The 26,789-nt window shown below is 41.3% G+C and overlaps 2 protein-coding genes across 3 annotated transcripts in view; one reads left to right on the top strand and one right to left on the bottom strand.

Annotated features, from left to right (window-relative positions):
* Positions 1 to 5,216: 5,216 nt before the first annotated feature.
* Positions 5,217 to 6,893, bottom strand: LOC139220087 (clarin-3). The gene is made up of 3 exons (XM_070852155.1): positions 6,441 to 6,893; positions 5,839 to 6,024; positions 5,217 to 5,653 (listed from the first exon to the last, which is right to left on the bottom strand). Exons 1-3 carry the CDS (start codon positions 6,670 to 6,672, stop codon positions 5,382 to 5,384), a joined length of 690 nt encoding a protein of 229 aa, XP_070708256.1. The 5' UTR covers positions 6,673 to 6,893; the 3' UTR covers positions 5,217 to 5,381.
* Positions 6,894 to 8,172: 1,279 nt separating this feature from the next.
* The window catches only part of ptprea (protein tyrosine phosphatase receptor type Ea), a 50,290-nt gene continuing 31,673 nt past the window's right edge, over positions 8,173 to 26,789 (top strand). For both annotated transcript variants that reach the window (XM_070851359.1, XM_070851358.1), the window contains exon 1: positions 8,173 to 8,248. The gene's annotated coding sequence lies outside the window, so the exon portion shown is untranslated. The remainder of the gene's footprint in view (positions 8,249 to 26,789) is intronic.

Raw genomic sequence — 26,789 nt, 5'->3', positions numbered from 1 at the left:
CAGGTGGTTTAACACATGTACGCCACTGTCAGCTCAGCCTTAATACACAGTATGTTACTTACTGATTAAACGCCTAGCTTCAGTGTGTGAATGTGTGAGAAAGAATAGTCTCCTCCAACTTAGATTCCTCCTGTTTGAATGATGTGTGAATGAGGATGTAATGTAAAAGCGCTACAAATACAGAACATTTACCATTCAACTGAAGACAGTCAGACTCAGCGCTGAATGCGGGGGCCATATGAATGGTGATACGTTCACTTTCTGAGAGTTAAAAGAGTTACAAAAACAAAAGTGAGAAAGAAATTCTCACAGAGCATGTTAGTTAACGTTTGTTTATGTGTGCTGGAGGAAAGGCAATGTCTGCACGCCCCAATTTGAAATGAAGAGAGACCGAGCTCTTATTGGCATCCCAGCTAGACAGAAATGGGTCACAGACAGCTCTGTATACAAGATATCTAAATATGTAATGTGAGATATGAAAGAAATGTACACACTCAACGTCATATCAGCATAACACTAATAACATCAGAATGTTTGCATATATATAAGGAAAAACATTTCACTTTCCCAAAGATCTGTAAATATCTTATCTTTAAACACTGTCTTATATCTTTTTATCAGTTTCTTCTATTGACCATTTGAAATAATGGATAGTGGACTTGAGTTGTAATGCAAAAATCTATTGAATTCATTGCAATATTGCTTTTTTACCGCCTCTGAAATTCACTGTTGTTAATGTTAAGTGTTTGTTTATGTCTGCGGGTCAAATGGTGCCAGTTCAGTTGAACTGAGTGCTGTGTCAGTAGGTTAACTGTGTGTCCCTACGTGTTGCACCCACTGATATCTATCACACCTGCCAATCAGGGGCACATTAATCAACAATGGTGTCAAGCGGCATGGGGCAGAGAAAGTGCTCGGCCTTCCCTTCATCCATCATTCTCGCTGTAAACCGTCATCCAGCATCAGATGTAGATTTTTTTTTTTTTTTTCTTTACCACACAGACAGATTGGTCGGAGAGATTCTGCACAGATTGATTAGTTCTGTTCAGTTTGTCTCCATCATGGGTTGTGAGACCTGGCTTGATACTCACTCTGTCTTTTTTGCTGTCTCTCTGTCCTGGCCAGGTAAAGTGGAGAATTGGCTTCAGGTAATTTGGAGAAGATCTTATCTTCTGTTAACAGTGGAATGACACCATAATGGAGCAGCAGGGGTGCAATTACCTTTTAGCCCTTCTCCTCCTCCTCGCCTTCCCTCTGCCTTCACCTCAGCCTTCACTGACAAATTAAGATTAATGACAGAGATAAGTAAGGAACCTGCCTACCCTCCAATATCGCACGGTCAGGTTGAGTGTGAGAGCACCTCAGGAGAACAGCGAGGTACAGGTGATCACTTGGTGTTATTCTCTTATACCTGTTCCCTTTAAATCCTCCCTTTAACTTTAATGATCTAAATTCAATTTGGACTTTTTTCTTATACCATTAAAATGTGCAGTGGGATGCAGGGTTACCTTGCAAATAGCAAAAAGATAAAGTAAAATATTACATGTAAAACTATATAAAGGAGTGAATACAAATAGACTACTACTTCTTTTTTCTCTATTCCTAAATTTTTATTTCCTTTGAAAAGTTAAATGTTTTCCCCAGTTTTGTGTTTATGTCAATCAGTTGCATACATTTGAGCCATTCAGTGTGAATGGTATGAAAAGCCAATAGAGAAAGTATAGAGAAGAGTAGTGTAAAATAAATAAAACCATTAGAGTAAATAATAGACAGCAAAGAGGAGTAAATGTGTGTAATGTGGAAAATGTGTGATGTGATGTGTTTCAGCTGTTATTAAGTCGTGACATAAAGACAGGGCAGAGCCATGAAGTGCCATAAATGTTCATTACCTCATTGGAAAATATAACAGAGACACACACAGCTATCTCACTGCCACTGAGGAGGAAAAGGGACGCTCAGTAGGAATAAGGATACCAAATGAAAAGGCTTTGGGACATGAGTGGCCTTTTCGTGTTGAATGGCTCAAGAATTGTCTCTGAGGAAATGTATTTCGCTTTATTTAGTCCCATTTTTCATTTATAACGCCGGATCTATGGATTTATATGGGAAAAACCTGCCCAGGTGTTTGTGAAAGTGTTAAAACAAGTGTCCCCTTCCCCCTACATATATACACCTGCCCATACCTCTCAGCTGTCAAATTAACTTCCAAAGGTGGAAGGAGACCAGACCCCTTCCCCCAACCCACTATGCCCCATCAGAGTGGACTCTACATTGCTAAATGTGTGCCCCCCTTGCCCTGCAGCTGGAGGTGTCTGTTTCACAGGCCTCTGTAATGCGGGACCTGGGAGGATAAGGTTTCACAGGTACAAAAGTTTCCGCTTTAATCCTATCACACAGAGTGAGTGGTCAGGGCTCAGGGCTTCCGCATAATCTCGGGTTTATCCATTCTGGTGGGCCAAGAGACACAGAATATGCAGAGAGGAAGAGATTACTGCCCATCTCTGATTTTATTCAATCAATGTTTGCACAGCAAACGGCGAGAGGGATCTCTCAATAGCAATTCAGTTATTCCACACCTCAGTGCACACAGGAGAAGATCGGCGATAGATACAGTTAAATATCTCCTCTGGCAGCTGTTTAACAGGTTGATGTTTAGTGTAGAGGGATCCTACAACCATTTAAAATGCCTTTATTCATGTGTGTAAGGAGACTGTTTTTTCTTATCATAGCCAAAGTGGGATAAGTAAAGATACGTACTGCATATATATATGCTAAACAGAGAATTTCAGAAATTGAGTTAAGTCAACTTTGAGTATTTTGTTGTTGCATGTCTTTTAGTTTAGTGACTGGCTGTCGTTCAGAGGTCAGACTAGATTTAAAAGGGTAAAAAAAATAAAACAAGAAGGTCCCTGATGGCTGACGGATCTGTGCTGTTTTGTGAAGAGCTTATCAATTTCACAGCAGGTGATTCTTCACTGAAACAGGCTTTGACATGGCCTCCTCTGGAGTAGACAACCTGCCCCGGCTTCACACTGGGTCACATCAGGCTGCATCATGAATATTTTAGCAGGAGTTTGATGACAGGTGAGAAAACAGATGTTAACTTTTGAATATTGATAAAGCCTTTGATAGGCTAAAATACAGAAATGTATCTACTAATGGCTAGTCTAAAATTTAGGTTCTCCTACCATGAAACTCAGAAGGCATGGTGGATTTTCTACACAGCTAACTGCTATTTCTGTCGGCCTGAAATGCTTTCTGTCCATTAAAGAAAGCATGGATTCTACGAAATTTAATACATATTCACACTGACGAGCACAAAGGAGATTGCTGCATCCTTTCACAGGTCCCTTGAAGTGTGAGACTTGAAGGAAGAGTGGTTCTTTTGAAGGCAGGTAGAAGGCGTTGCAGGGCTGAGAGGTGCTGGAAAGGGCATGTCCAAACAGACTTTAGGCCCTGAGTGATGGGACACGGGAAACGGTAACGGGACACCTCACCCCTGCTCTCATGTCAACACAGTCATGTGAATCACAGCTGTGAGAGCGTCTGAAGATCTAGGAGACAAGAGTCGCCGACTCTCAACAAGATCTATCTCAGCTTCTACCGAATCGGCAAGCTTTGTTTCGATCATCATACAAGTCAGAATTGCTTGTTTTGTTTTTTTTAAATACTTTGAAATGGATTAAAGAGATCTGTAATAATTTTTTCTCTCTTATCAAGGCTTCTCCAAGTTGTTCCCACATGAAAGTGGATACAGTTAAGGTGCAATGCATTAATGGAGTTTACAGGGCTCGACTTTGGCACTGTCTCTATCATGAGCCATGAATTGATGAGGGTAAAGTAATGTAATCCATGTGGCCTGTGTCAGTGGGCCAGAGGGTACTACCCCAGGAGGTACTAATGCAGTCGCTAGGGGGTACAGTACGTGGAAAGATTGAACAGTATCAAATTATATTAAAAAAAAAGAAGTTATGATTGGATTAATAATATATTCACATATTGAGTCAGCTACAATTGAGAGCAAGTTAAAAGCAGTCAGCAAGCAAGCAGAGAGATAGTTAAAAAACTGACAGTAATGGATAAACTGTCAAAATAGTTAGCAAAAAGTACTGGATAGTTGAAAAAGAAAGCAAAATCAATGAATTAATGAAGTGTTGAAAGTGCTTACTAAAAGTAAAGGATAAATAGTTAAAATAGCTTAAGTTTAGGTATTTAAACCATGTATTTGTTCTGTTAAACATGATGAGTGGACAGAAAAGTAATGGCTAACCAGTTGAAACTGTAGGCTAAAAGTAACCGATAGATGGATGAAACAATCAGCTTGACCAAGAACCAAACATCGACAATTCTGTTATATGAAAACATTATTTTAACATTAACCGCTTTATATAATTGAAGTGTTGAATAACATCCCATTTGAAATAGGACATGTGATGTGAAGAGGCCCAAGAGTTGGCACGACTGACACGACTGAGGGGGGACATGTGTTGAAATGGTTGGTGTGCAGGTTTCCAAACATGGGAAAGTCTCCTGGATAAGATGTCAAGATAAATACTTTGTCGTTCTTTAAGTCAGACCACTTGACAGAAATATCCCATAATTACAAAAATATAAAAATCTTTTGCTCTTTCTTTCCACTTTCAGGGTTGGGTGATGACTTTTGGCATGACACGTCTCTTTGCATTTACGTCCTCTCATCGATAGAGGGCAGCAGAGATCCACAAACATGATTTACTCATCAAACATGTATGTTTTGTGCTTGTTTTGCAGCCTGAATAAAAGGCTTTCAGTAAATCTGGAACATCAAATGACAAAAAGACAGAGAGAAGTTGGCTGTCATCATCTGCCTCATCTTTTCTGTTTATTTACATTCACTTATTTTACACAAACTATTGATTCAGACACATTGCACACAAAAAATGTCATTGCGGTTATGTATAGCTGTGACGTGTAAGACATGCTGATGTGCTGAAGCCTTAAAGATGCATTAGATTTTTATCACTCTAAGCCAACAGCCATTAAATTATTTTCACAGAATAAATAGATTTGTCTGAATGTAAGTTCAAAGTCAAAAAGATATGAGCCTGGTTTGATTAATATACAACTAAACTAATTTTATTAGCAAATGACAATTTAAGACCTTCATGTCCAATCAGATTAAAACACTGAAAAGATAACACCTTTGCTCATAGTGTAAAGACAATAAAAACCCTGTGTTATTCAATATATATTCTTATTGTACATTAAACAAGCTGTACATCCATATTTTACTGTAAATACATCAAATTTCTGTCTGTAATTCTCCATTACAGTATGTTACTCCACAAAGTCTTGAGGAACAATTTATCACTGTCACTGAAAATGGACTCCATCGCAGGCCACTAATACATCATTATCTCCTTGGGTGCGTCCTCGGTAGGCCTCTGCTGCTCTCTCCTCTGTGTGTAGGCTGCGTGGTCGTACATGTAGATCAAACCAATGGCGAGGAGACAGAGCACCGTGTAAGGGATGATCAGGTAGTATCCGAGCAGCATCTCTGAGGTCTTGTTCCTAAGATCAGCTGTCTCAGCAAACCTCTTCACCAAACCCTCTGCCATGTCGGTCACGGTGACATTCACCGCAAATATGATGAGGACCACAACAGACAAACATGCTGTGGGGGAAAGAGAACAATTAGTAGAGTCATAAATGAAAGAATGGGACAAATACCGTATCCCACCCACCACTTAACTGTCTACAGCAGTGATTCTCATCAGTGCAATGCAAAGAGGTACTGATTTCTAGCAATTCCACATCTGTAACTCCGAGATGTTTAGGGTTCCAATATTTCCAACGTACCGCTGAGAGAGCTGCAGGTGTAGATGCCAATAGGCCCCATGTAGGTCTCATAAGGGTTACTGACACTGTTGTAGAGGGATACAAGGATGCTGCAGGCCGAGAACAGCAGACACACAGCCAGCAGGCACAAAACTAAACCGTGCAGGGCCACAGGTGTAACTCCTGTTTTTGTCAGTGTAGGAATCACTGCACACACAGACACAGAGACACAGTAGAAGAAGTTCACGGTTATAGAAATTAGTCCAGCTTACATGCATTATACTATATGACTATACTATAGTTGTATCTAGCTATTCAGGTAGTTTTTGTTTTGAGATATCTGTCTCAGAGGAGTTTTCTTTGAGACCACTTTTGACCGTGGAAATAGTACCAATACGAAGACAGTGTATTCTTTGGGAATATTCAGCGTATGAGTGACACTGCTGTTGAATCATTTCAATTCAGTGTTTCAGTGCTCTAGTTTGGAAGATGGAAACTCAGAGACCAATATCTCAAAACCCGGGAAAACAAAACCAAAACTGTCAGCGTGGCTACATTCTAGAGGTCTATAAATGAGAAAATGTCCTGGGTGAACTAGGCCTTTGAGGGCCCTAGGAAGTTACCTTGAAAATTCTCGGTGCCTCCAAACGAAGGGCAAAAGTTTCTGATTAAAGTTCCAGTAAAAAGCTCCAAAGTGATCTCAGCGGTTCCGTTGTCGAAGTCACTTCCAGCTCTCGTGCACTCCATGCTCGACTTAGCCCAGTCCAGTGACATGCTATACCCCATCACACCAACAGATATGGCAGTGACCAGCGCACTGGAAATGTAATGCAGAATCTTCTTAGTGGAGGGCATTATCGCTGTATTCCAGTTGCACTAATTCAATCTAAATCACAGCGTCTCTTCTTTGAAGCTCTGATGAAGCCTCAGATCCGAAGTAGGACCCTCTGATCCACTAAAAACTCTGTGTATGAGTTACCTTCCTGGGTGGAGTGAAATGTGGCCATAAAATTTCTAGATTATGACTGTGACCTTTGGTTTGGAAGGGAAAGACTGAGGTGGTTGTCATGGTGGGAACACCGGTTTCCATTGACAGTTTACACAGAAGAATTTTACCATATGTGGTCTCAGAAAACAAAAGAAAATCATATCTGTTGTCACTGTTGTTCATCATCTACACACACACACACACACACACACACACACACACGGTCATCATCTACACACACACACACACACACACACGTTCACATTCTTGGATCCAAAGTCCTGTTCTTGAAATTGTAGGGTCATAAAACAGAATGCAGATTAATTATTTACCCATCTGACTAAAGAAAAGTTACTGGAAGAGGAATGGTCATCTGATCACACGTTTATGGGCTGGTATCATTTCAGAGAAGACACGAGGGTGTGTTTGATTCACGAGTGAGATGAGAGATTTCCACTTAAAATGTAAGACTTTCACACAAATAATAAAACAAGTGAAGATGACAACCTCAGAGAAACTGACATGCTCCTCTCGGTGTCTTTAAGTGTGTGATTCTACTGGTCAGTGTGTCTGATTTGAAATGAAGCTGCTTTTCAAGACAAGACAGAGAGAGTGGCTGTATTTCCAGCACCAATGGAGCTACAGTTTGAGGCTTCAGGAGTTTCTGGTTCCTGTTTAAAAATGGATAGGAGGCAATCAAAAGAATCTGTTTATGTTTTAGCAAAATGTTCCTACCAATCCTCTTATCTCTGGGTGTAATTAAATTAGCAAAGAGCTCATTACATCACACTGTAGGGGATACATTTGCAATATGACTTGGATCTTTTTCTCTGTTTTATTTTTTTTATGTATTTCATCATCTTAAAACAATGTTTGACACTCTGAATACAGTTATACAAAGAGGAGAGGTAATGAATAAGCACTGGTAGAGGCTTCCCCCCCCTCTCTTCCTGAAACATTACTTTCCTTGAAAATAAAATAATAATAAAAATAAATAATGTAAGTCTCATATAAAACGGATTCAAATCGATCACAATTATTTAAATAAATAAAATATAATAAATAAATATAATAAATAATAAATAAATATTTAAATAAAATAATTTAAAAAATGATCAGTGATGTTTTTGACCATTGATAACCCATAGTTTTATTCCAGCAGGGACCAAGTGAAACAGTAACAAAAGCAAACATTTCTATGGATTCACAGGGACAAACTGGAGATCCCTGTGAGGAAACACGCTGTAGTAAAGTGTGCGGCCAGACCGTGGCTCCCTCTGTTCGCCAAACAGGGAGCGGAGCCGTGAGCTCGCTGACAGCCAGCTCTGTTATGTCGGAGTAAACACAAACTCCTCCTTCCCGGTGACAGGCGGCAGCGCTGAAGCATCGCCTCGCCTTTTCCAAGACAATCTGCGCCCGGGACTCAATGTCGAAGCCATCCAGGTGAGTGCTGAGGTTTCCTTGTGTCACCGCGCCATCGTTTGCATGTTCACACTTATTTTGCGCGCGGGAAACGTCAAATTTCCAGTCGTTTTGTTTCTCCCAGTCACACAGACAGCCTACAACGGCGTGTTACCTGTCCGTTACGCACAGCAGCGCACGGTTGCTTTTTCTCACATGAAGCGTCCATTTCAGGTGCGCGTTGGTGTCTAACGTGGCAGTGATTGTAATCATCGTTATGACCCGCGGGGGTTTATTGTGCGCTTAAATTGGAAGGAGATGAGGTGGTGGTGGTGGTGGTGGGGGGGGGTGTTCTCTGTTTGACAACCTGCAGCCGACTTCAGTCAACCCGGTGCGTCAATGTGGGTTAATGGAACAGGCGCAAGGAGTTTCTGTTCCCATATCTCCTCTTGGTCTTTATTTCCCCTCCTGTATCTATTGTTTGGCAGTCATGAATGAAGATTGTGGTTGTTTGCTTCATATTCGGTGGCTGACTGCTTGTCAGTGTGGGCTGCAGTTGAGCCAGTTTCAACATGTCGGTGAACAGGGGCTATTTTGGTAGGCTACTTCATATATCATGGATGGATCTGCTAAGACTTGTCACTGTCGGAAGACTCTCCTCCAAATTTTTTGAGCTCCTCTCTTGCTTAATTTTTGGTTACGAAATGTAGTGTCGGCTCCATACATTTGAATTTTGTCGTGGTTTTCAATGAGTTTTGGACATAACATTATGGGAAAGTGTCTCCCTGAGGAGGTCAGAGGTCAGGGTCAGCAACAGATCAGCATCCCTGGAGCAGATTGTTCGTGGCAGCGGGCTGGGTAAAGAGAAAGGGAGGTGAACTGCTGCACCAAGTCTGACAGTTCACATAAATGAAAAGTTAAATGAACCAAGACGACAATGAGACTGTGCTCAACTGGTCATTAACAAAAGAACAGACTTTTAAACAGAAAATGCATTCATAGTATTATAGTGAAAGTAATTCTCCATATTTTTGTGGTCAGTTCTGCCTTTTAATGGCTTGGTACAAATAGGACCAGCATGGACTGATTCTGAGGGCTAAATGCTGCGCTGTTACTGTATTTTGGGCCATAACGTGTCAACATGTCTGGACAATGAGCTAAGTTCATTAATGTCACAGACACACTGCTAAATTACGCATAATGAATGGTGTAGTCTGTGTGACAGGGCCAGGTACTGCACACTGACCGGGGCTGCCTCAAGGATCAACAGATGAGTAAATAAGACAAATTTAAATGTCATCTCGAGTCCTGCTGTCAGAATCAACAAGCTAAAAACACAGGGTTGTGAGATCGGCCTGAAATGACTGAAGGGCCGAACAGGTGGTGTCCTCCAGTTCTGATCCGCTCTGCTCCTTACCATTAAAAAGACAACACTCTCAGAGACACCTGACCTCTCTCCAGTCCAATTCTCTAAACACGTCGAACCTGCCAAGTGAGCAGAGGTCATCTGTCTTTTCCCAGAGACCAGCCTGTTATGTCACACAGATGTGGGAGCTTTTTCCAGATGTATAATGAACCTCCTGGCTGCTTTAAACTAGTCATTTAGCTTCACACTCATGTAGCAGCCTCCCTCACCTTGATTTTGTCTTGACTTTCTCTCTCGTCTCATACATAGAAAGTCTGTGTCTGTGTGTGATATTTCAGTGTGATTCCATTTCAGTTATACAGTATGAACCTCGGGAATATTGGCAAATTGCTGTGGCAGGGGCTAATGAGGATGCAATGAAACAAACAAACAGTCAGAGAGCCAAGACAAATGAGACAAATGAGACTGTGAGGATGCAGGAAGAAATAACATTTGACTGCAGAGTGCTGTCGGCAGATTGATTTGGCTTTCAGCGCGTTACTGTTCGTGTTTGACTTCAGTTAATTTCTCTTCTCTGAGGCCAATTTGTATTTGAAACCTACACTGAAAGATACATGGTGTACATTTTTTATTTCTGCCACAATCAAAATGAAGAGACTATCAACTGTATATATCATGTGCAATGACATATTTCACTGGGAGAATTAATTTATTACAGAAGCAAAGGTGAGACTGAAGGTTATACTTGTGTCTAAGTCGGCAAATAAAATTGTGCAAATACTCAACAGGTTTATTATTGCAGAAGCTATTTTCAACCTACACTGAATTGCTGTTTATTGAATCTGCTTTTTTCAGCTATACCTAGAACTATAAAATGGCATATTGGAGTGCTTGTGAAGTGAATGTTATTTGAACGTGGGTGTGCAGTACAAAACGGACCAGATGTGGTGATTAATGAAACCCACAGTGAGGTGGAGAGGAACGAGTTGTGCATATCTGAAGTCTCTAACAGCTTGCTGGGTTTATACCTCAAATTGCCAGACCCATGTTAATCCCCGCAGCTCGCTCACCACTCTGTCTATCTGCCACCTCTCTCTAACACTTGGAAACACGCAGATTCTAACTTTGAGCTGCTGCGGAAAGACTGCACACTGTGCTGTGCTCTCGCTGAGGCTGCAACCCCACTTAACTACTCTCTGCTTGAAGGTACACTCTCTCCTCAAATAGGCGGAGAAGGAACTAATTGGTATAAAGTTTCAACAATTAGGTAGTCAGATAGTTGCCGGCAGAAATGGTTGTAGTCAGCCTTGAGCGAGGGTTCATGAATTAACTGTCATAGTAAGATTTTCCTTTTTGATACAAATGACATTCGTATCCAACCTGTTAGTTTTCTGCTTGCCTTAGTGGAGGCTTGCTAAAGCACATTAAGCTGCAGTATGTTGCAACCGAAGGCTTGTTTGTGCTTGCGGCTAGTGCTACAGAATGCAAAGCCTGCAGCCTGCCTTTGGATTTTGGCATCATGCTTAAATGATTTAGTAATGACCAAACTTATTATAAGTCATGCCGAGTGAGGAGATAAAAATTTAACCCTCACCTAACCAGGCAATTGGATCAAAAACTCATGCAAAGTAAAGGCCAGTGGATGGGGTTGTTGGGGGGGGGCAGCCGTACAGCTTGTATTGAATGTGACATTGTATTTAAACAGGAAAGTGTGAGCTATGATTGAGGATAGTGCCAGAGCAGAAACGAGAACAGCAAAAGCAGAGAAAGGAGAAAAGAAGCATGTGAGCGGTGTATTGCTTCCTGCTTGGAGGACTTTGTTAGGATCTGGAAAACCCTGCAGCCTCACAGTGAGGTGGGACGTCAGTGATGCAGAGAGGGTGTGTCTCCATCAGAGGAGACCCTATTAAACACATGGCTGCTGCGAGGACAGTCTACAGCTGTGCAAACTGCTACCTGCAGCCCTTCCCCTTATCCCCTTATCCCCCCCCCCCCCCCCCCCCACCATCTCATCTGTGTCACACCCAGAGCCAGCACATCCGCTGCTGCTGCTGGGGAAGCCGGGTGAGACGCTGCTGTAGCTTGTGATTGATACATGTACAAAGACAAGCTGTGCAGATTTGTGTTTGTTTACTATTAGCTGTGTTTAGGACTCAGCTGGGCCACTGCCGCATTGGAACAGCTGGACAGAGATCAAGGTTCTGCCTTTTCAGATGCGTCAGAACTCACCCACCATCTGTTCAAAGGAGGCATTGTAAATTGCTCCTCTGAGATAACAGTGAGGTTGAGCACATGAGGCACAAGAGAGGGATAATATTTTGAAGAGAAGTTTCAAAATCAATTTGTCGTTCCAAAATAGTGCCAGGAACCCCATAAAACCAGTCCACCTCAGTTAGCACCTTTCTGGCACCTTCAGTCAATAGCACAAATATCAATTTGTGATATTGACTGAAGAGTCAACCACAGCAAAAATGCCCAAACATCTGATGACTCCAGGTAAAATGTGAGAATTTACTGCTTTTCTTGGTCTTACATTATAGTAAATTGAATATTTGGAGGTTTAGACTGTCACTTGGGCAAAACAAATCCACTCTTTTAATTTTAATAGACCAAACAAGTAAAAGAGAAAATAATTAGCAGATTATTTTGATAATGAATTGCAGGCCTAGAATCAGCTGTTATTAATCATTGCAATACTGGAATTTGAAAGTTAAATCCAGGGGCTGGTGAGCAGCTCAACATACGTTTGTGCTACAGAAATATTTCTTTGTCCTTGTAATCATCTTGTGACTTTTCTTGGGACCCCTAAGGAGATCCTGAACCCCAGGTTGGGAAACCCCAGGTTGAGGCCTTCTGGTTTGAATAAGAGAATATAGCCCAGGGAGGTACTGCATGATGTCACTTCACAACAGCTGCCCAGTAGTAGTATGGGTGTATTCCAGCCTCCAGGCAACACATAGTTTCTCTATTGTATTTCTGTCAGTTGCTACATGAGCGCATTACAAAGCGCACCACAAAGCTCTTAAAAGATTCGCTTTGGGAGATTGAGCTGTGACCTTGCAGTTGTTTTATGAGTTTCCAAAGGGAGAGAAACACATTGTTGAAAACCTTCAACATCTGTGTGTTTTTGTCTGGCTTCTAACTTGTAGAAATAGCAAGGGCAAAAAAGGAGCAGACTGCCAAAACTCATTTGTTATAATCACACACTCCCATACTTAACATCAGCTGCTGGTGAGGGCAGCATGTTGACATAAATGTGATTTTTAACATAAGAATACCGAATAGAGCTTTTTTTAGGCAGAGATATGGCAACCTAATTTGATGACCTGCTCAGGGAAAGCAGGGTGGAACCCAGAAGAGATTAAGTCCCTGCGCTATGTGGCCTGGTTTTACTGAAGTGAAAGCAAACATCTCCAGCTCTGGCTTAAAACATGTTTCAGTCCACTTTATTTTATCTGAATGAAGGACTGGGAAAAGCAAATATTAGGTTTTCTGCGGCAAACAAAAGAGCAACCCACAGTCAGTTAATATCACTTTGACATCCAGGAAGAAAAAGATTTGGCCGTTGTGGATCTCCTGGAAGGCTGCTTGTTTGATCTTAGTGCGAATTTGAGATGCAGTCATCTTATATGCACATAATATGTCACACCCACACATTCCTAGATGTTTGATAGCTTAAAAATGTATAATGTCTCTGGAGATGATGCAAATAGTCTGAAACTGATGCTCACTACTGCATGTTACCATGGCATTACTGATTCTCAATAGTCTTAGGTATTTAATCTTTTCCTCTAAATGTCCCCCTAAATAAAGAGCAATAAAGTCCCACGTTCTTGCTTAGAAGCAAACATGTAAAGTAGTTTGAGTGAATTGATTCCAACTGCAGCAGGCGTGTGGCTGTGTCTTACATGGCAATAGTGCATGTAGAAAGAGTGATTATCTCCCGTCATTTCTGCAGCACCATAAACTATGAAGCCTGCTGGAGATGCATCAAGGTCTCACCGGGCCTTGTGACTTATGCTGCCAGTCACTGCATCTATTCTCAGATAATTTTTGTGTGAGCGATATATCAGCACATGCAATGATTTTTCTCTTGCACCCGATAAAACGTCACGAGGATCAGCTGCAGCCAAGGCTCCCTGTCTCTACTGAAACATTAATGTTGGATCATAGTCTTTTAACACAGTTGGATTACAGGGTGTTTTGTGGGATGTTGTCCAGTTTACAGGCTCTTAAGAATTAGGCCGCTGATCACATATGAGATGAAAGCTAGCTGTGACTGGATGAGAGAGAAAGAGTGAAGCAAAGAGTGAGTGCAAGAGAGAAAGAGGAAATAATGGTTTGGCTGTGTCACTACAAAGGTTGTTGACATGGAGGAGTACAGTGCTTAATGCATAATGGATGCTTACTAAAGCAGCCCATTTCCTATTCATTCTTTCAAGGCTGCTACACAAGGGGTTGTGTGTGATCATCATGTCAGCCCCTCAATATTTTCATTGTAATACGACGCAGTTTGAAGGCGCTGGAATAACTCCAATAAACATTTTCACACAAGTAAAATAGGCTAATTCAAAACGACTGTTTTTCTTTATTTGATCCTTTTGTTAAATAAATACAGAACAACAACTTTAATACACACATTTCTACTCTTGTTTTATTCATTCAGAGTATTATTGGCTGCAAGATTCCTTTTAACATCAGTATTCCTGAGACGTGTAATTATCAAAAGTGTGGCGATCACATCACAAAGGCCTGCAGTGACAGCGACAAGCATTAATTCAATGTCTGCCATGTCATGTTTTGTGTTGAGTTGAAAAGGACGTGGCGTGGTGAGCGAGTCCAGATCTCTTTCATTAAAAGCACCTTTTAACTTCTGACTCTTAGGGAGGCTTTATAGTGCAGAGGCCTTTTTTGACTGTGATGAATGTCTCTGAATGGGTGCAGTTAGATACGGCAGTGAGCCCACAGTGAGGGGTTAGCTGACATGCCCTGCATGCTGATAGGCATGTAAAGCTCAGGCGAGCACCAGAAAGCGTTAATGTATGGGATGATTATCAGGCCTGTCCTGGAGGATATAGATGACCAAGGTTAAAGGCAGTCTTTGGATCATGCAGCATGTTAGAAATAAGATGAGGATAAGATGAGGGGATGAACCTTGATCATGCTTCATCATATTGAATTCCTGTCGGTTTTTAAGGGTGTAATTTCAGCTGCTGTTATGTGATGGTACTGCACAACTATCTCTGTGAGGATATTGTTTAGATAGAACAAAATACAAACCTAGAGATGGAAAGATAAGCAGTCACACATGTCTGACTGACTGACTGTTAGCCCACAGTGATGCAAACTCTGTTAACTTGTACATACGGTATTTGGCCTTGTCACATTTCTGACAGACTTCAGATTGGAAACCTAATAGTGATGAAGCCAAACAGAAAGAAAGACAAAATACAAGAGTGGTACAGCCCAACAGAACTGGAGACGATTCTGAGCTAGGTCGATCCCAAATCAATACATTTGGCACTCCCCCAACTCAAGCGCTCTGGCCACCATGAGAAGTTGGACGGTTGGACGGTTTGTAGTGAAATTTGGTTCAGACATTAATGTTCCCCACAGGATGAACTGTCAGAATTTAAGTGATCCCTCAATTCTTAATCCAGTACCATTATTGGGTCGAATTGGGTTAAATTTATCCAATACTTTGTTTCATGACAGCAAAACTAATGACATTCACATCAGCCTTGTACTTTGTGCATACTAATCATCAAATGTTAGCATGCTAACAGGCTAAAATGAGATGGTGAACATTAGCATTTAGGTCAAAACAGATGGCTCCAGATTCTTAGGGCCCTGTTTTGATTGTGCAAATGCAAAAACAACTGCAAAGCAGTATGTCTTGGGTGCTCGGACTGCGTGGGTGTCTCCAAGTGTACCTGCTGTTTTACTTCATGTATGTTCAGCAGTGCCGTATGCAAACAGGCTGGGTGAAGATGAATATTCATATGTATACTGAGTGACAAATATTGCATCTTTCCTTGTGAAGTCTTGTCTGTAACTGGCTGCTGTTACTGCCCTTTATTCATTAATTTTGTAGAAGGCAGATTTTTATGGCTGCTGTAATGACACTGTTTGATTAACGGGGCGTTCGTTTTTTATAATACAGATTATAGACACTGTTCCAGATGTCAACTCTCCAATAAAACCCTCATATCTCAAAACTGAAAAGTCCTTGGCATGTTATTAATATTATTATGCTCTTTAAACAAGTTATATGGCCACTTCTGCCCTGTTTATAGTGTCATCACGTAAGATGTTTTCCATCAGAAAACAAATTACCCGAAGTCATCAATAATAATTCTGAGCAGATAATATAATAGGCCTGGCCCTCTTAGGGAGATTAGATTGATTTGTTCATGTAAGAAAATACATGCCACAGCAGGACTGTGTCACACTGACCTTCAGCTCTGGAGATCTAATCTATGAGTGCTGGGAACTATTGTCACTTTACAGCAGAGCATTATGTATGTACGACTGAACTGGTCACAGGTCACATTTCTGTTTTATTTCTTTTTTCATTGTGTAAGGTTTTAATGCTAATTAACAAAACTAAAATATGCTGTATGTTGCTAATCCTTGCAGCATTTGGTCATACAATATGTTTCCCCATTGGGAAAGCACACTGTTGACAGTAACACTCCTCTAAAGACTGCCAAAGCCTTTTTTCGTGCTCAGCCAGATCCACACCATTCACTTACAATGACGGGATATTTGTTTAGCACAATTAGAGTCCGCTTTGATGCCAGCAAAGATTCAACCATGAGGAGCCGCTTGGTGTTTTTACAGAAGTGAGAACTAGGAATTGGGTTGATAATGCCATATATGTAGGGCTTTTATTTCTCTAAAAAACAAAAGTGTTCATTGAGTATTGGTAAAAATCTGCCAAAAATATCAATAATCCAGCAGCTCATTTGCATTTTCCTTCAGTTTTTCTCTTCATCGTCTTTCACTTGATGGTTTTCATGCACCTGTGGCAAGTTTACTCTAAATTATGGTGGCTATCTGTGTACGAGGATGTCCTCAGATGTCTTGTTTTGTCAGACCAACAGTTCAAAAGCCAAAGATAAATACTCAAATTATTAATTTAAACCAATCTCAATGAACAATGAAACAGTGAGGCTTATGGAGTTTTATGACCTGTTGATGTGAATTTAGGTCTTACAAACACAAGTAATAATATATTTTAAAAAAGCAGAATGTATCATTATTATTCTGAAGAAAATCTGTTCAGCAAATGGAAGTAAGATGAAGACATCCCACTCAAATGGCCTTCACGTCATTAAAAAAGTAAAATCCATGAACCTGGATGTAAAGGAAGTGGTTGTGATGATCCTCTTTCATTATTGCACCACAAGTCTTGGAGATATAGTGGTAGGTACATATGGTGCTGATAATTGAGCAACATGTGCTAAGAGCCTAGTCTCTTCTATCCGCCCACTCGTCCTCTGGGCCTCCCTGTTTCGTGGCACCTTGTACAGTGAGACAGTTGTGTGTCGGATGAGAAGAAGCAGGGATCACAGGCAGCAATCGAAAAACCGTGAGTGTTTTCTCTGCTGCTGCAAGAGAACCAAGACAGTGAGGCAAATGAGGTCAGAGATCACGGTAATCATAATAATGATGTGTCCCAGGGCTGAATATCACACAGTGTTTCTCTTTGTGGGCCCTGCCCAGCCAGTGGGTGGCTCTTCACACAAACGTCTATTTCACTGCTGGTGAACTACGAATTGTTGGAATCCTCTTCCTCCCCGCTTTCATTTTCTCTTCATTTGGAGCTTAAACAGAAGACAAGTATGCATTATGGTATATGTGTTTTTATGTCGGGGAGTGTGTACTTCCTGTGGAGCTCCCCGTGTGTCTTTGCACAATGAGTAATTTGTTATCCTACTAGAAATTACAGGGGCCCTTTAGAAAACAGCCGCATTTGTGTATCCGTGTTGTTTTCAGTTATAAATCACACCACTTTCCGCTCTGTTCTGTCGTGTCTTTGTGATTTAAAGAGCATATTGGAATAAAAGAAGTGGTTGTATACTACTGTCCTCAGTTGCGTGTTGGGGATTGTCTGCGATAACGTCCACATTTCCTTGTTTAGTTTGTTTTGCAAGTGCAATTTTCCTGCGCTGTACATATGTAGGCCTTTTATCAAAACTGGTGGGCAGTGGAGTGTGACACATGGCTGACATGAGCGACTGAACCCCCCCCCCCCCTCTGTTTGCTGTGTGGAGAGGGGCTCAACAAGGAGACAGGAAAGGATTTGATCATCAGATCTGTCTTCCCTGGAGAGGGAAAACGCCTCGCTCTCTGAACACACTACGACACTCCCTCATTTGCAGTCTTTTATGACTGCCTGGAATGAACTAGTGTAAGACGAGGAGGCAGACAGTAGATGCAAGGACTGCTGGCTTTTTTAGAAGCACCGCATGCTGGGATTTTGTTTTCAAACAGGGGCCAGTTTTGTCTTGCTGGAGTATTTGTTTGCTGTGTTGTATCTGATTTGAGACAAGTGTTGAGTTTGCTGTGTCCGAGGCAGCGTTTTAAAACAAATCCGACACGTGGACACAGAGTGCTGAGCCATCAGGGATGCTTGTCTGACATGGCTGAACTACAACAGGAAACAAATAAAAGGCTCATTTTATTACTATACTATCACATACAGCAGCTGGGCCACAGCAGGGGACTAGTTAGCTGCTTAGTTAGCCAGAGAGATGCCTTCGGTCTCATGGCAAAAACTCATTACTGCAGACTAGTTGGAGACCATTTTCATCATGTTCAGCTTGAGCTGCACGCTGTTTCTCATGTGTGGCTGCACCAATGAGCAGTTGGTCCTTCAGTGCTGTGCACTTTTGTCCTGAAAACAGCCAGAACTCCTGCGGGTCTGTTTGATTGTTTTCATTAGTCTGCAGACAGTAGCTTCATACTGCCAGCCCCCGTCATGGTTGTCATTTTCCATGAGCTCCAAAAATATGGGAAGGTGAAGCAGGGAGTTGTTTTTATAGCATTCCCACCCATGTTGTTACCATCATATCAGTGTTGGGTCTGATATAAAACCTACATGCTCCAGGCCACAGATTTCACTCTGCATTCCTGTGCCTGTGATTGGTTTTTGTCGAAATACGTAGGGGGGTTGGGTGTAAGCTGTGGAGGGGAAATGAAGAGAAAGGGGGAAGAAGGAGAGAAAATAGGGGGAGGGTGTATATTTCATTTAAAAAGACAACCACAAGCACAACTGGGAAAGATGAAACACAGGGAGCTACGGCTGCTGGTGCCAAAATACATCCCCCCATGATGAAGAGGAATTTTTAACACATCTTTCATTTGCATGTGTTCAATTAGGTTTCCTTTGGATCCTGCTGGGGTGGTGTTGGCAGCGGTTCCTGCTTGTGGGATCTCCTCTCTTAAAGCACACAGTGGTTGTCAGATATGACATGGGTGGGCCAGCATGGTTACATTTGGGTTTAGAACTAATTTGTTTGGGTTTATTTTTTGGGGGAGTGATATATGTAGTGTTGTAGAGGAGGAGAAAACCTACTAAAGCTGTTCAATAAAAATGACAAAACAAGCTGTTTGAGGACATCGTGTTGGGCTCTGGGATCTATCTTATCTGAAAATGTATAGACCAAATGCTTAATTGTTTCATAGGAAAATAAATAATAGTTGAATACCCGTTGGCCTCACTCCTGCATTACAGCAACACAGTGATGTTTGAGGGGAATGAAAGCATGTTTCTGGTGATCTGCATTGTGTTCTGCAATGTTGTCACTGTTATTTGCATTTTCACATTGTTGTCGTATAATGCGATACACTTGGACGTGATTCTGTGTTCATGAGTATTGAGACTGTCGCCCTTCAGACTCGATCTTCATATCGCACTTCTGTTTTCTTTCAGTCTATTTTATTATCAGCATTCTGTCACATATACAGTATTAGCTTATACTAAAACTGCAGTGGAAATTGGTCTGACAATACATGTATGATTATTTCTTACTTCTATGTTAGTGCCAAACTGGCCACACGTCCTCCTTGCAGGCACTGGACTTGTGCAATAATTAACAATTGGTTGTTATTTAGTTTGCCAAATAATCAGTAAGCCTGCTCCTGGCACCAAAAATGAATTGAGGTAGAAGTGGCACATTTAATTGTGTTGTTTCAGACTGAATTCACATGCAGGAAGTCAGTTATTTCTAGAGCAGGTCTTTTGTTAACCATTGGAGGAAGGGCACTTTTGACTGCATCTCGGCGCCATAGGATTGACAAAGTGTCTCTTTTGGCCATATGTTTTATCATTAAAATCGGTATCAGTCTACTTTGTGACGAAGAAATAGATTATTAAACAAGCCTTTCAAATCGTAGTTCTGGAACAGTGGGTGGGTTCGTTAGCAGTAGCACCCTCTGCTTTTGACCTTTGGATGCTCACCAGATTTGAAATGATTTTCTGTCAACACTCTCCAGACTGTGGGGTCCTGAGAAGAAATGCCTCTCCAATTTTCAGTAGCAGAACAAAACTTGAAGTTTGTTTCACCAATACACACACACACATTCAAATTTTGAACTTTCAGCACGCAAGTTGTCAGTGTTTGAGTTACAAATATGTCAAATCTTAAGATGCAAGATTTAAGTGCAACAATTATTCACTCTGCTGATTGCAAACAGTAAATTTCTGTTCATTAAGTTATTGCCGGTTCGCCTGCCAAATTTTCCATCCAATGATTTGTACTCATTTTTGAAACACTGGGTCCCTGATTTCATGCAGAAGTAAACAAAAGGAGGCATCTCTTATCTAGTCCCTTAGAGTCAACTTGGGTATTTGCCTGTATGTTTTATCAGCTGCAGCCACCTGTCAGCTGTGAGTTGTGCTCTCCGGATGACTTTTTAATGTCTTAATGCTTTTTAATTTTCTTAATTATGCATTTGATAGCTAATTCAACTGTATTCTATTGTCATTGCAAATGTTGTGACAATGAAATGCAACACAAACATGACATCATTCTATAAGAGCACAAGGCTAAAACTATATGCCCCATACAAAAACATCATGGTTTGTGTAGAGGACATCAAGACAAACAGCACTGTTCTTGTATTGCAGTCGCCCTAATTAACTCAGTATTATAAATAGAACAAGAAAAATCAGGCAATTACTTGCACTTACATATTCCTGTTTGGGCTGATACTGAGACAAGCAAGGCAGAGGTCAGATTTATGCTTCATTGCTAATGATGCTAATGATATGCAAAACTCTTGGTGTTGCAAGTGATGCCAGGTTTTGTTACTATTGTATATACTAACATTTGCAGCTTACATTAGATCAGATGAACACATTTAACCCATCACTTACACTTTTGCTCTAGTGTGTTAAAGCCTGATTTTTTTATATATGTTGACTATGATTCATAGGAAAGCCCCATGCACACAGCTTCTACATGTGGAGAAATAAAAAGTTTTCAACTGGAATCCTGTTTGACTCCATACATTTGTTACAGCCCATTGATTCATAATGTTGCTTGCTCCAACGTCAAGCAGTGGCTCCACTAAAAAAGGGGCATGATGAGATTGCTGGCTTTCAAATTACAGTCAAAAAGTAGCGCCTGCAGCAGTGCCGTTTGTAATGGTTTATGCCATGTCTCGTCAAAGATGCATCTAATTAAGTTCATTAAAGCCAGCCATATTAACCACTCTAATTGCCTTAAATGTGTCTCTGTAAATTGATTCACTTTAATATGTCTGGAATGAAATTACACTAAGGTGTTGTGTAAAATCACTTTACATGAAGGCAGATTTTTACTTGAAGACCAAGCTGACATCAGTCATTAGTGTGTGTCACAATGAAGAATGTATGTTCTGTGTTAAAACACTGTGTGTGATTTCACTTACGCATGGTGTGATCGCAGTGAGCAGTTTTCCCCCTTTTGATAGGGTTGTGACAGAGTGTCAGACAGAAAAAGCTGGAGTGAATTCTAACGGCGGCTCTCCGAGTCACGTCAGCTGATTGGCAGCTACTCTGATGTCATTTGTTTTTGTGGGACAAGGACAGGTCACGCTGGCTGATCTGTATTCCCTCTTCCTTTCTTTTTTTCTTTTCTTTGTCTCTTAGTTTCTCTCCCCTCCCCTCTGCCCCCTCAGTCTTCAGATTTTCCTGTCTTCACTTCTTGTTTATAGTAACTCCCACTGATCCTCTCTCTCTCCACTTTGTGTCTGTCTTTTGAGTTTCTGGCCTTTTCTTCCTTTTGAAATAACAACACATATTATTGTGAACGAAAGACTGCTGACGAAACCCTAGATCTGTTTCAATAAACTCAGGAGATGAATGTTCATGCCTGAATACTATTCTCTACTATTCACGTTTCTGTTTTAAGCCGAAATGACAATTGGCACTGTGTGTGTCTATATGACATAATATAGCATTTGCAAAATTAGCATTTCAGTTTTGTTTTCAATGGCACTCACACCAATACACCACCAATCTGCTTTATGTATGATTTCTGAGGTCTGCAAGACTCAGAGTATGATTACACTTTTTTGTGGAGGGCAAATAAATTATGCATCAAAAGCACAACAGCGCTCACAACGGCTAGAATGGGTAGGCTGCCATCAAAAGATATGAGAAGATGTCTAGACAGTTGGATGCCTTTTTTTTTATCACTTTAAAGTGCTACTGGTAACTCTGATGTATCCTGTTAAGGTGTATTCTGCTAATAGTGAATTAGTTGAAACTGAATCTGATGTATTCTGTTAATACTGAATCGGCTTTTTCAACATGGCCATATCATAATTAAATATCTTACAAAGTCATAACCTACAGACTATATTGTCATTTTAACCCCCTTTACAACATCTAACTACACTAATAGGCTAATTGGAGTTGGTGAGGTCATAATCTGACAAATCCAGGCTGATTCTGGGGGATTCTGGGGATCTCGGGCCTCTCTATGGGCTGCCAGGCCTGCTGCTGGTCTAATCACTCATGACCCTATTAGAAATGAGTCTGCCTTTGTTACTGTGCGGTACTGTCAGTTCTAGGGGAACAAAAAGTGCCATTGTCTTTCTTTGCTGCGGCTGGGATAGAAATAATCTGTAGCAGTAGAGCTGCCTAAGGATTGCTATAATCCAGATTCAGTATTAATGACAGTCTAATCCACACATTTTTGACCCTCTGGAAAGGCTGACATGGCATCACTGTTGTTATTTGCTTGTGTAATGTCACTGATTCTAAAAATGACGGGGGTTGCTTACGGCTTATGTCATGAGGGATGCAATATCCTGTTTAGATTTGTCGTGCCGTGTATGCCAAGATGCTGCACTTGTCTGATACCAGCACAGACAATGCGGGGTTGTCATGTTGCTGGCTTTGTCAGATATATCCATGGATTCACTTTGAATTCAACCAGCTTTCCTTGACGGCAAATGAGAATTGTGTTTTTGTGTATGTGTGTTTTCCTTCCTTTCCTGAAAATATTCATGCCTGAGACCAGTGTGGCTGATAAACACAATAATTGCATGTCTGTGTTGAGCACGCTGAAGGGCCATGGGGGTGTGTTTGCTCACCCATGCACGACATGCAGCGGGGGCAAATGACATGAATGGCAAAATGGTGAGCCTTTACTGTGTGCACTCCAAAGGGACTCTTTTGCTCTTTGTTTGGCACAAAAGGATGCAGAGGTAGACGAGTAGATGTGTGTGAAATCCATCACACAGCTGCTAGCTTGGCACAATGATCTGTAATCACGCCCCCACCGCCTCCCCCCACCCATCAGAGCCCACCCTACGCCTTCTTATCTCCTCTGCTCAGAGTTGTGCATGTGGGCCTTTTGTTTTGCAGCTCTTTCCAATGATCCACACCAGTAATCCTCATGACAGGTAGCATGACTCTCTGACAAGCCTCCAACCTTTCGTCCCTTTAGTGATGGCCAAGACTGATACCAGCTGGACTATTGCATAAAGATGTCCTTCCACCCACATCCACCTAAACGAAATGACTCAACCTCCTTCTCAACAAATAACAGAACTGTTCATATTAGCCAATGTCTCTTAAAGAGTGCAACAGACAGTCTTGATACTCTGCTGAGTCTTAGCGGGTTAAACGTTGCTTGGTCTCTCCTGCTCTCCATGGTAACTTAAACTGTAACTAATGATTTAGATGTTCTCATTCACAGGGTTTTTTTTGTGTGTGTCTTTAGTCAGAGAACTGAACGAAGGAAGAAAGGAAGTACTGATCTGATCGTAGATTATAAATAGCTGAGGTGCATAACATATGATTGCATGAAACATGGTCAAAGCAGAGCAGGGGCCTTCTACGTCATAGCCATGTCTCTCTCCCAAGGTTTCCTTTCTGCATGTCTACGGTCACTATCAAATAAGGGACAAAACTGAAATTGATAATAAAATCCTACCCAAATAAATAAATGCCACCAGTTAACCAGCCTCCACTTGTCAGCAGCCAACAATTTCTGTAAATATTGGTAACTTTCCCAGACAATCCGCCAAGCACATCCACTTAATGCAGTGAAGTTAAGAGACCATGCACCATAAAATTCTCTTCTCTCTCAGGTTTTCATTTTTTACTTCTCACTTTTTGCAGATATAAACTAGACAAAACAATATTACTTCAAGTATGCTGCCACACAGCCCCTAACCGTGTCATAGACACACGTCACATACATACAGTAAAACAACAGAGCATTTTGGATTTGTCCAGGCTTTCAAAAAAAAAGGTTTTGAGAAAAGCTTGTGTTTGGGTGTGAAAAGCTGCAGCTTAGTGTGGATGGAAGGCCAGAACAGAGAGAAAAGGATGGATCTTTAGCTGACTTACTATGAGCTTGGCTGAAAGTTTGGACAGCCATATGGGCAGTAAAAAGGATAAAGGATTATGGAATATCACTGGAGCTGAGCACAGTGATATTTACTGTAGCTCTAGACGAGTTTTGGATCAATAGAGGCTAAGAACAAAATCACAAATATCCTCAGTTTATACCATCGTGATGAACTGTGATGTGGTAAATACTGTGAAATGTCATTAAATGACACTATGGTTCACTGTATTTGGCAGTTGTCACAGACCTGGATATGTTTATTACAACAGTAAAAACCAGTGTTACAGGATGGTTAGACCTTTGCAGCCTACTCAGTAATCTGCTAGTCTCTTAAAGCCTGATACTGCACCAGAAATGAGTGCACATGTTTAACGATAAACTATAAATAATGTACATCACCTACCAGACAATCAATGCCCTGGAAATAAATCTTACGTGTCAATGTTGCCTGAATGCATTTATCCATTTCATGTGCTGAATTTATCACCACAATATCACAGCAAAGCCTTTTAAAAATGTAACATTATCTTGAATCAGCAGTCTTGGGATGTATAAGAAGAAAATCAATGGTGTCGCAGCTCGAGTGTGCCTTGCCATCCATCAGTCAGTTGGCTGACTGGAGCGGCTACTGTAGATGATGTGCTGAATGGCCAATTTCCTGTTACCTGTTAAAGATGGAGAACCACAGCGGCTGTGTGAATCATGATTTCCCTCTGGGTTGCTGTAACGGCTAGGAAATAGTTTAATATAACACAGCGTGGTATTTGCATCTCTAATCTGAGCCCCTGGATAATTTGCAAGCCGAGAAGAAATCCTAGTTTAGATATTGCTTGAAGTGTGGTTGACAGTGATGCTGTGCTGTGAAGAACAGGACTGGATTCTCTCTGGTCTGTTTGAGAAATGTACAGCATGTCTGCAGCAAGAGATGTAATTCCACCATAATTGTCTTAGAAAATAGAAATATCGAAATTGTGGTCAGTGCATCTGCCATCCGCCCTGCAAATCTGATCCTTTTGCCCTCCAAGCTGCAACCAGTGGCCTTCAGTATGTTTCGCGTTACATGTCAGGCATAATACAGCAGAGTATTTACGCAACTGCTTCCTGGGAGGAGGGTAGGCTTGAGGATGTAAGTTCCCCTCTGATGACTAGATTACAGTATTTACTTGAGTGCACGGCCCTGCCTGTAGATCAGCTGAAGTGCATCTCTTTGCATCTCTTTAAAGAAGAGATGCAAAGAGGTTTGAGGACCTTCAGGCGTGGCTGCTCACTGCCCCTGAGTGCACTGGATGTTACCCTGTAAATCATCCATATCCTGTTGATTTAAGTTTACAGGGCGTTCTTCCTATGAGCTTTTACTTCCTGTCGTAGGCATACTTTCCTCAGGACTATATGGTTGGTGTCCAGCTGCATGCTCTTACTGTGCTAGTGTAACAGTTGTGTTCAACATCAGCGAGGCGTTACCAGTCAGCTCCCTACTGACGAAGCAGTGCCTGTCATCAATATTTCTATATCAACAATGAATCACATGACTGCTTGTAGCCTGACAAACACAACGAAAATTGTACCTTCCAGTGCAGTGTAGTAAGGATGGAAATGCTCAATGGTCCGTCAATCTGTCTGTCTGACACTTTGGTCCACAATGAAATAACCCAACAAGTGTTTGATGGATTGCATTGTCATTTTGTACAAACGTCCAGAGCATATAAAATAGAAGAATTTTTTAATAATTGGAAAGAATTTGGTGATTCTTGTACTTGTCCAACACTTGATGACAGGACACCTCTAAAAGTAATAACTTAATTCTGGTTGGCCATAGATGTAACTAGAGATTAAAGCTAACAAAGTACGCTAACATACTAACACAGGTGTCTCCCACAGGCCACCATTTACATTCTTTGACCCAATAAGGAACTAAGAAAAGCTTCGGTCTCTTTGTGTTTTTTGCTACTAAGCCAGTGGTCTAAGTCAGCTGTGGTCTGTTTTTTTTTTCAATATTTATTACAGAATGAGTCATTTTAGAAAACTAATACTTGGCTTATGGATATGAGACACACCCACAATAAATGTTCTAGGTCATAGCTCACAAAAATGCAGTTTTACTGTGCCATTTCCTTCTCTAATCTGGCTTAATATGCCACACAACTGAGCCAGCGTTGAGCAAACGATGACATCTGTGTTAGTGGAGCCAGAATCGTCACGCTTGTCAGGAAGACGGTGCACACAGAGCTGTTCCAATAATGGCTCCAGCTCTTTCCCTCTCTTGGATCCTTTTGTCTTTCTTTTTTTTTTTTTTTTTTTATGTGCGTGGGGGGTTGAGTCTGTCCTTTTGCTCTCTATCTCTACCCTCTCTCTCTCTAGT

Source organism: Pempheris klunzingeri, chromosome 20 (assembly GCF_042242105.1).
Source record: "Pempheris klunzingeri isolate RE-2024b chromosome 20, fPemKlu1.hap1, whole genome shotgun sequence".
Taxonomy (NCBI): domain Eukaryota; kingdom Metazoa; phylum Chordata; class Actinopteri; order Acropomatiformes; family Pempheridae; genus Pempheris; species Pempheris klunzingeri.
The sequence above is the reverse complement of the archived record's forward strand: the minus strand, read 5'-3'. Positions and strand labels throughout refer to the sequence as shown.

Coding starts and splice junctions, on each gene's coding strand:
- LOC139220087 (XM_070852155.1), bottom strand. CDS start 6,672: ATGCCCTCCACTAAGAAGATTCTGCATTACATTTCCAGTGCGCTGGTC. Junction 6,025..6,440: donor AGGCACCGAGAATTTTCAAG/GTAACTTCCTAG, acceptor CTGTGTGTGCAG/TGATTCCTACACTGACAAAA. Junction 5,654..5,838: donor CACCTGCAGCTCTCTCAGCG/GTACGTTGGAAA, acceptor TTTCCCCCACAG/CATGTTTGTCTGTTGTGGTC.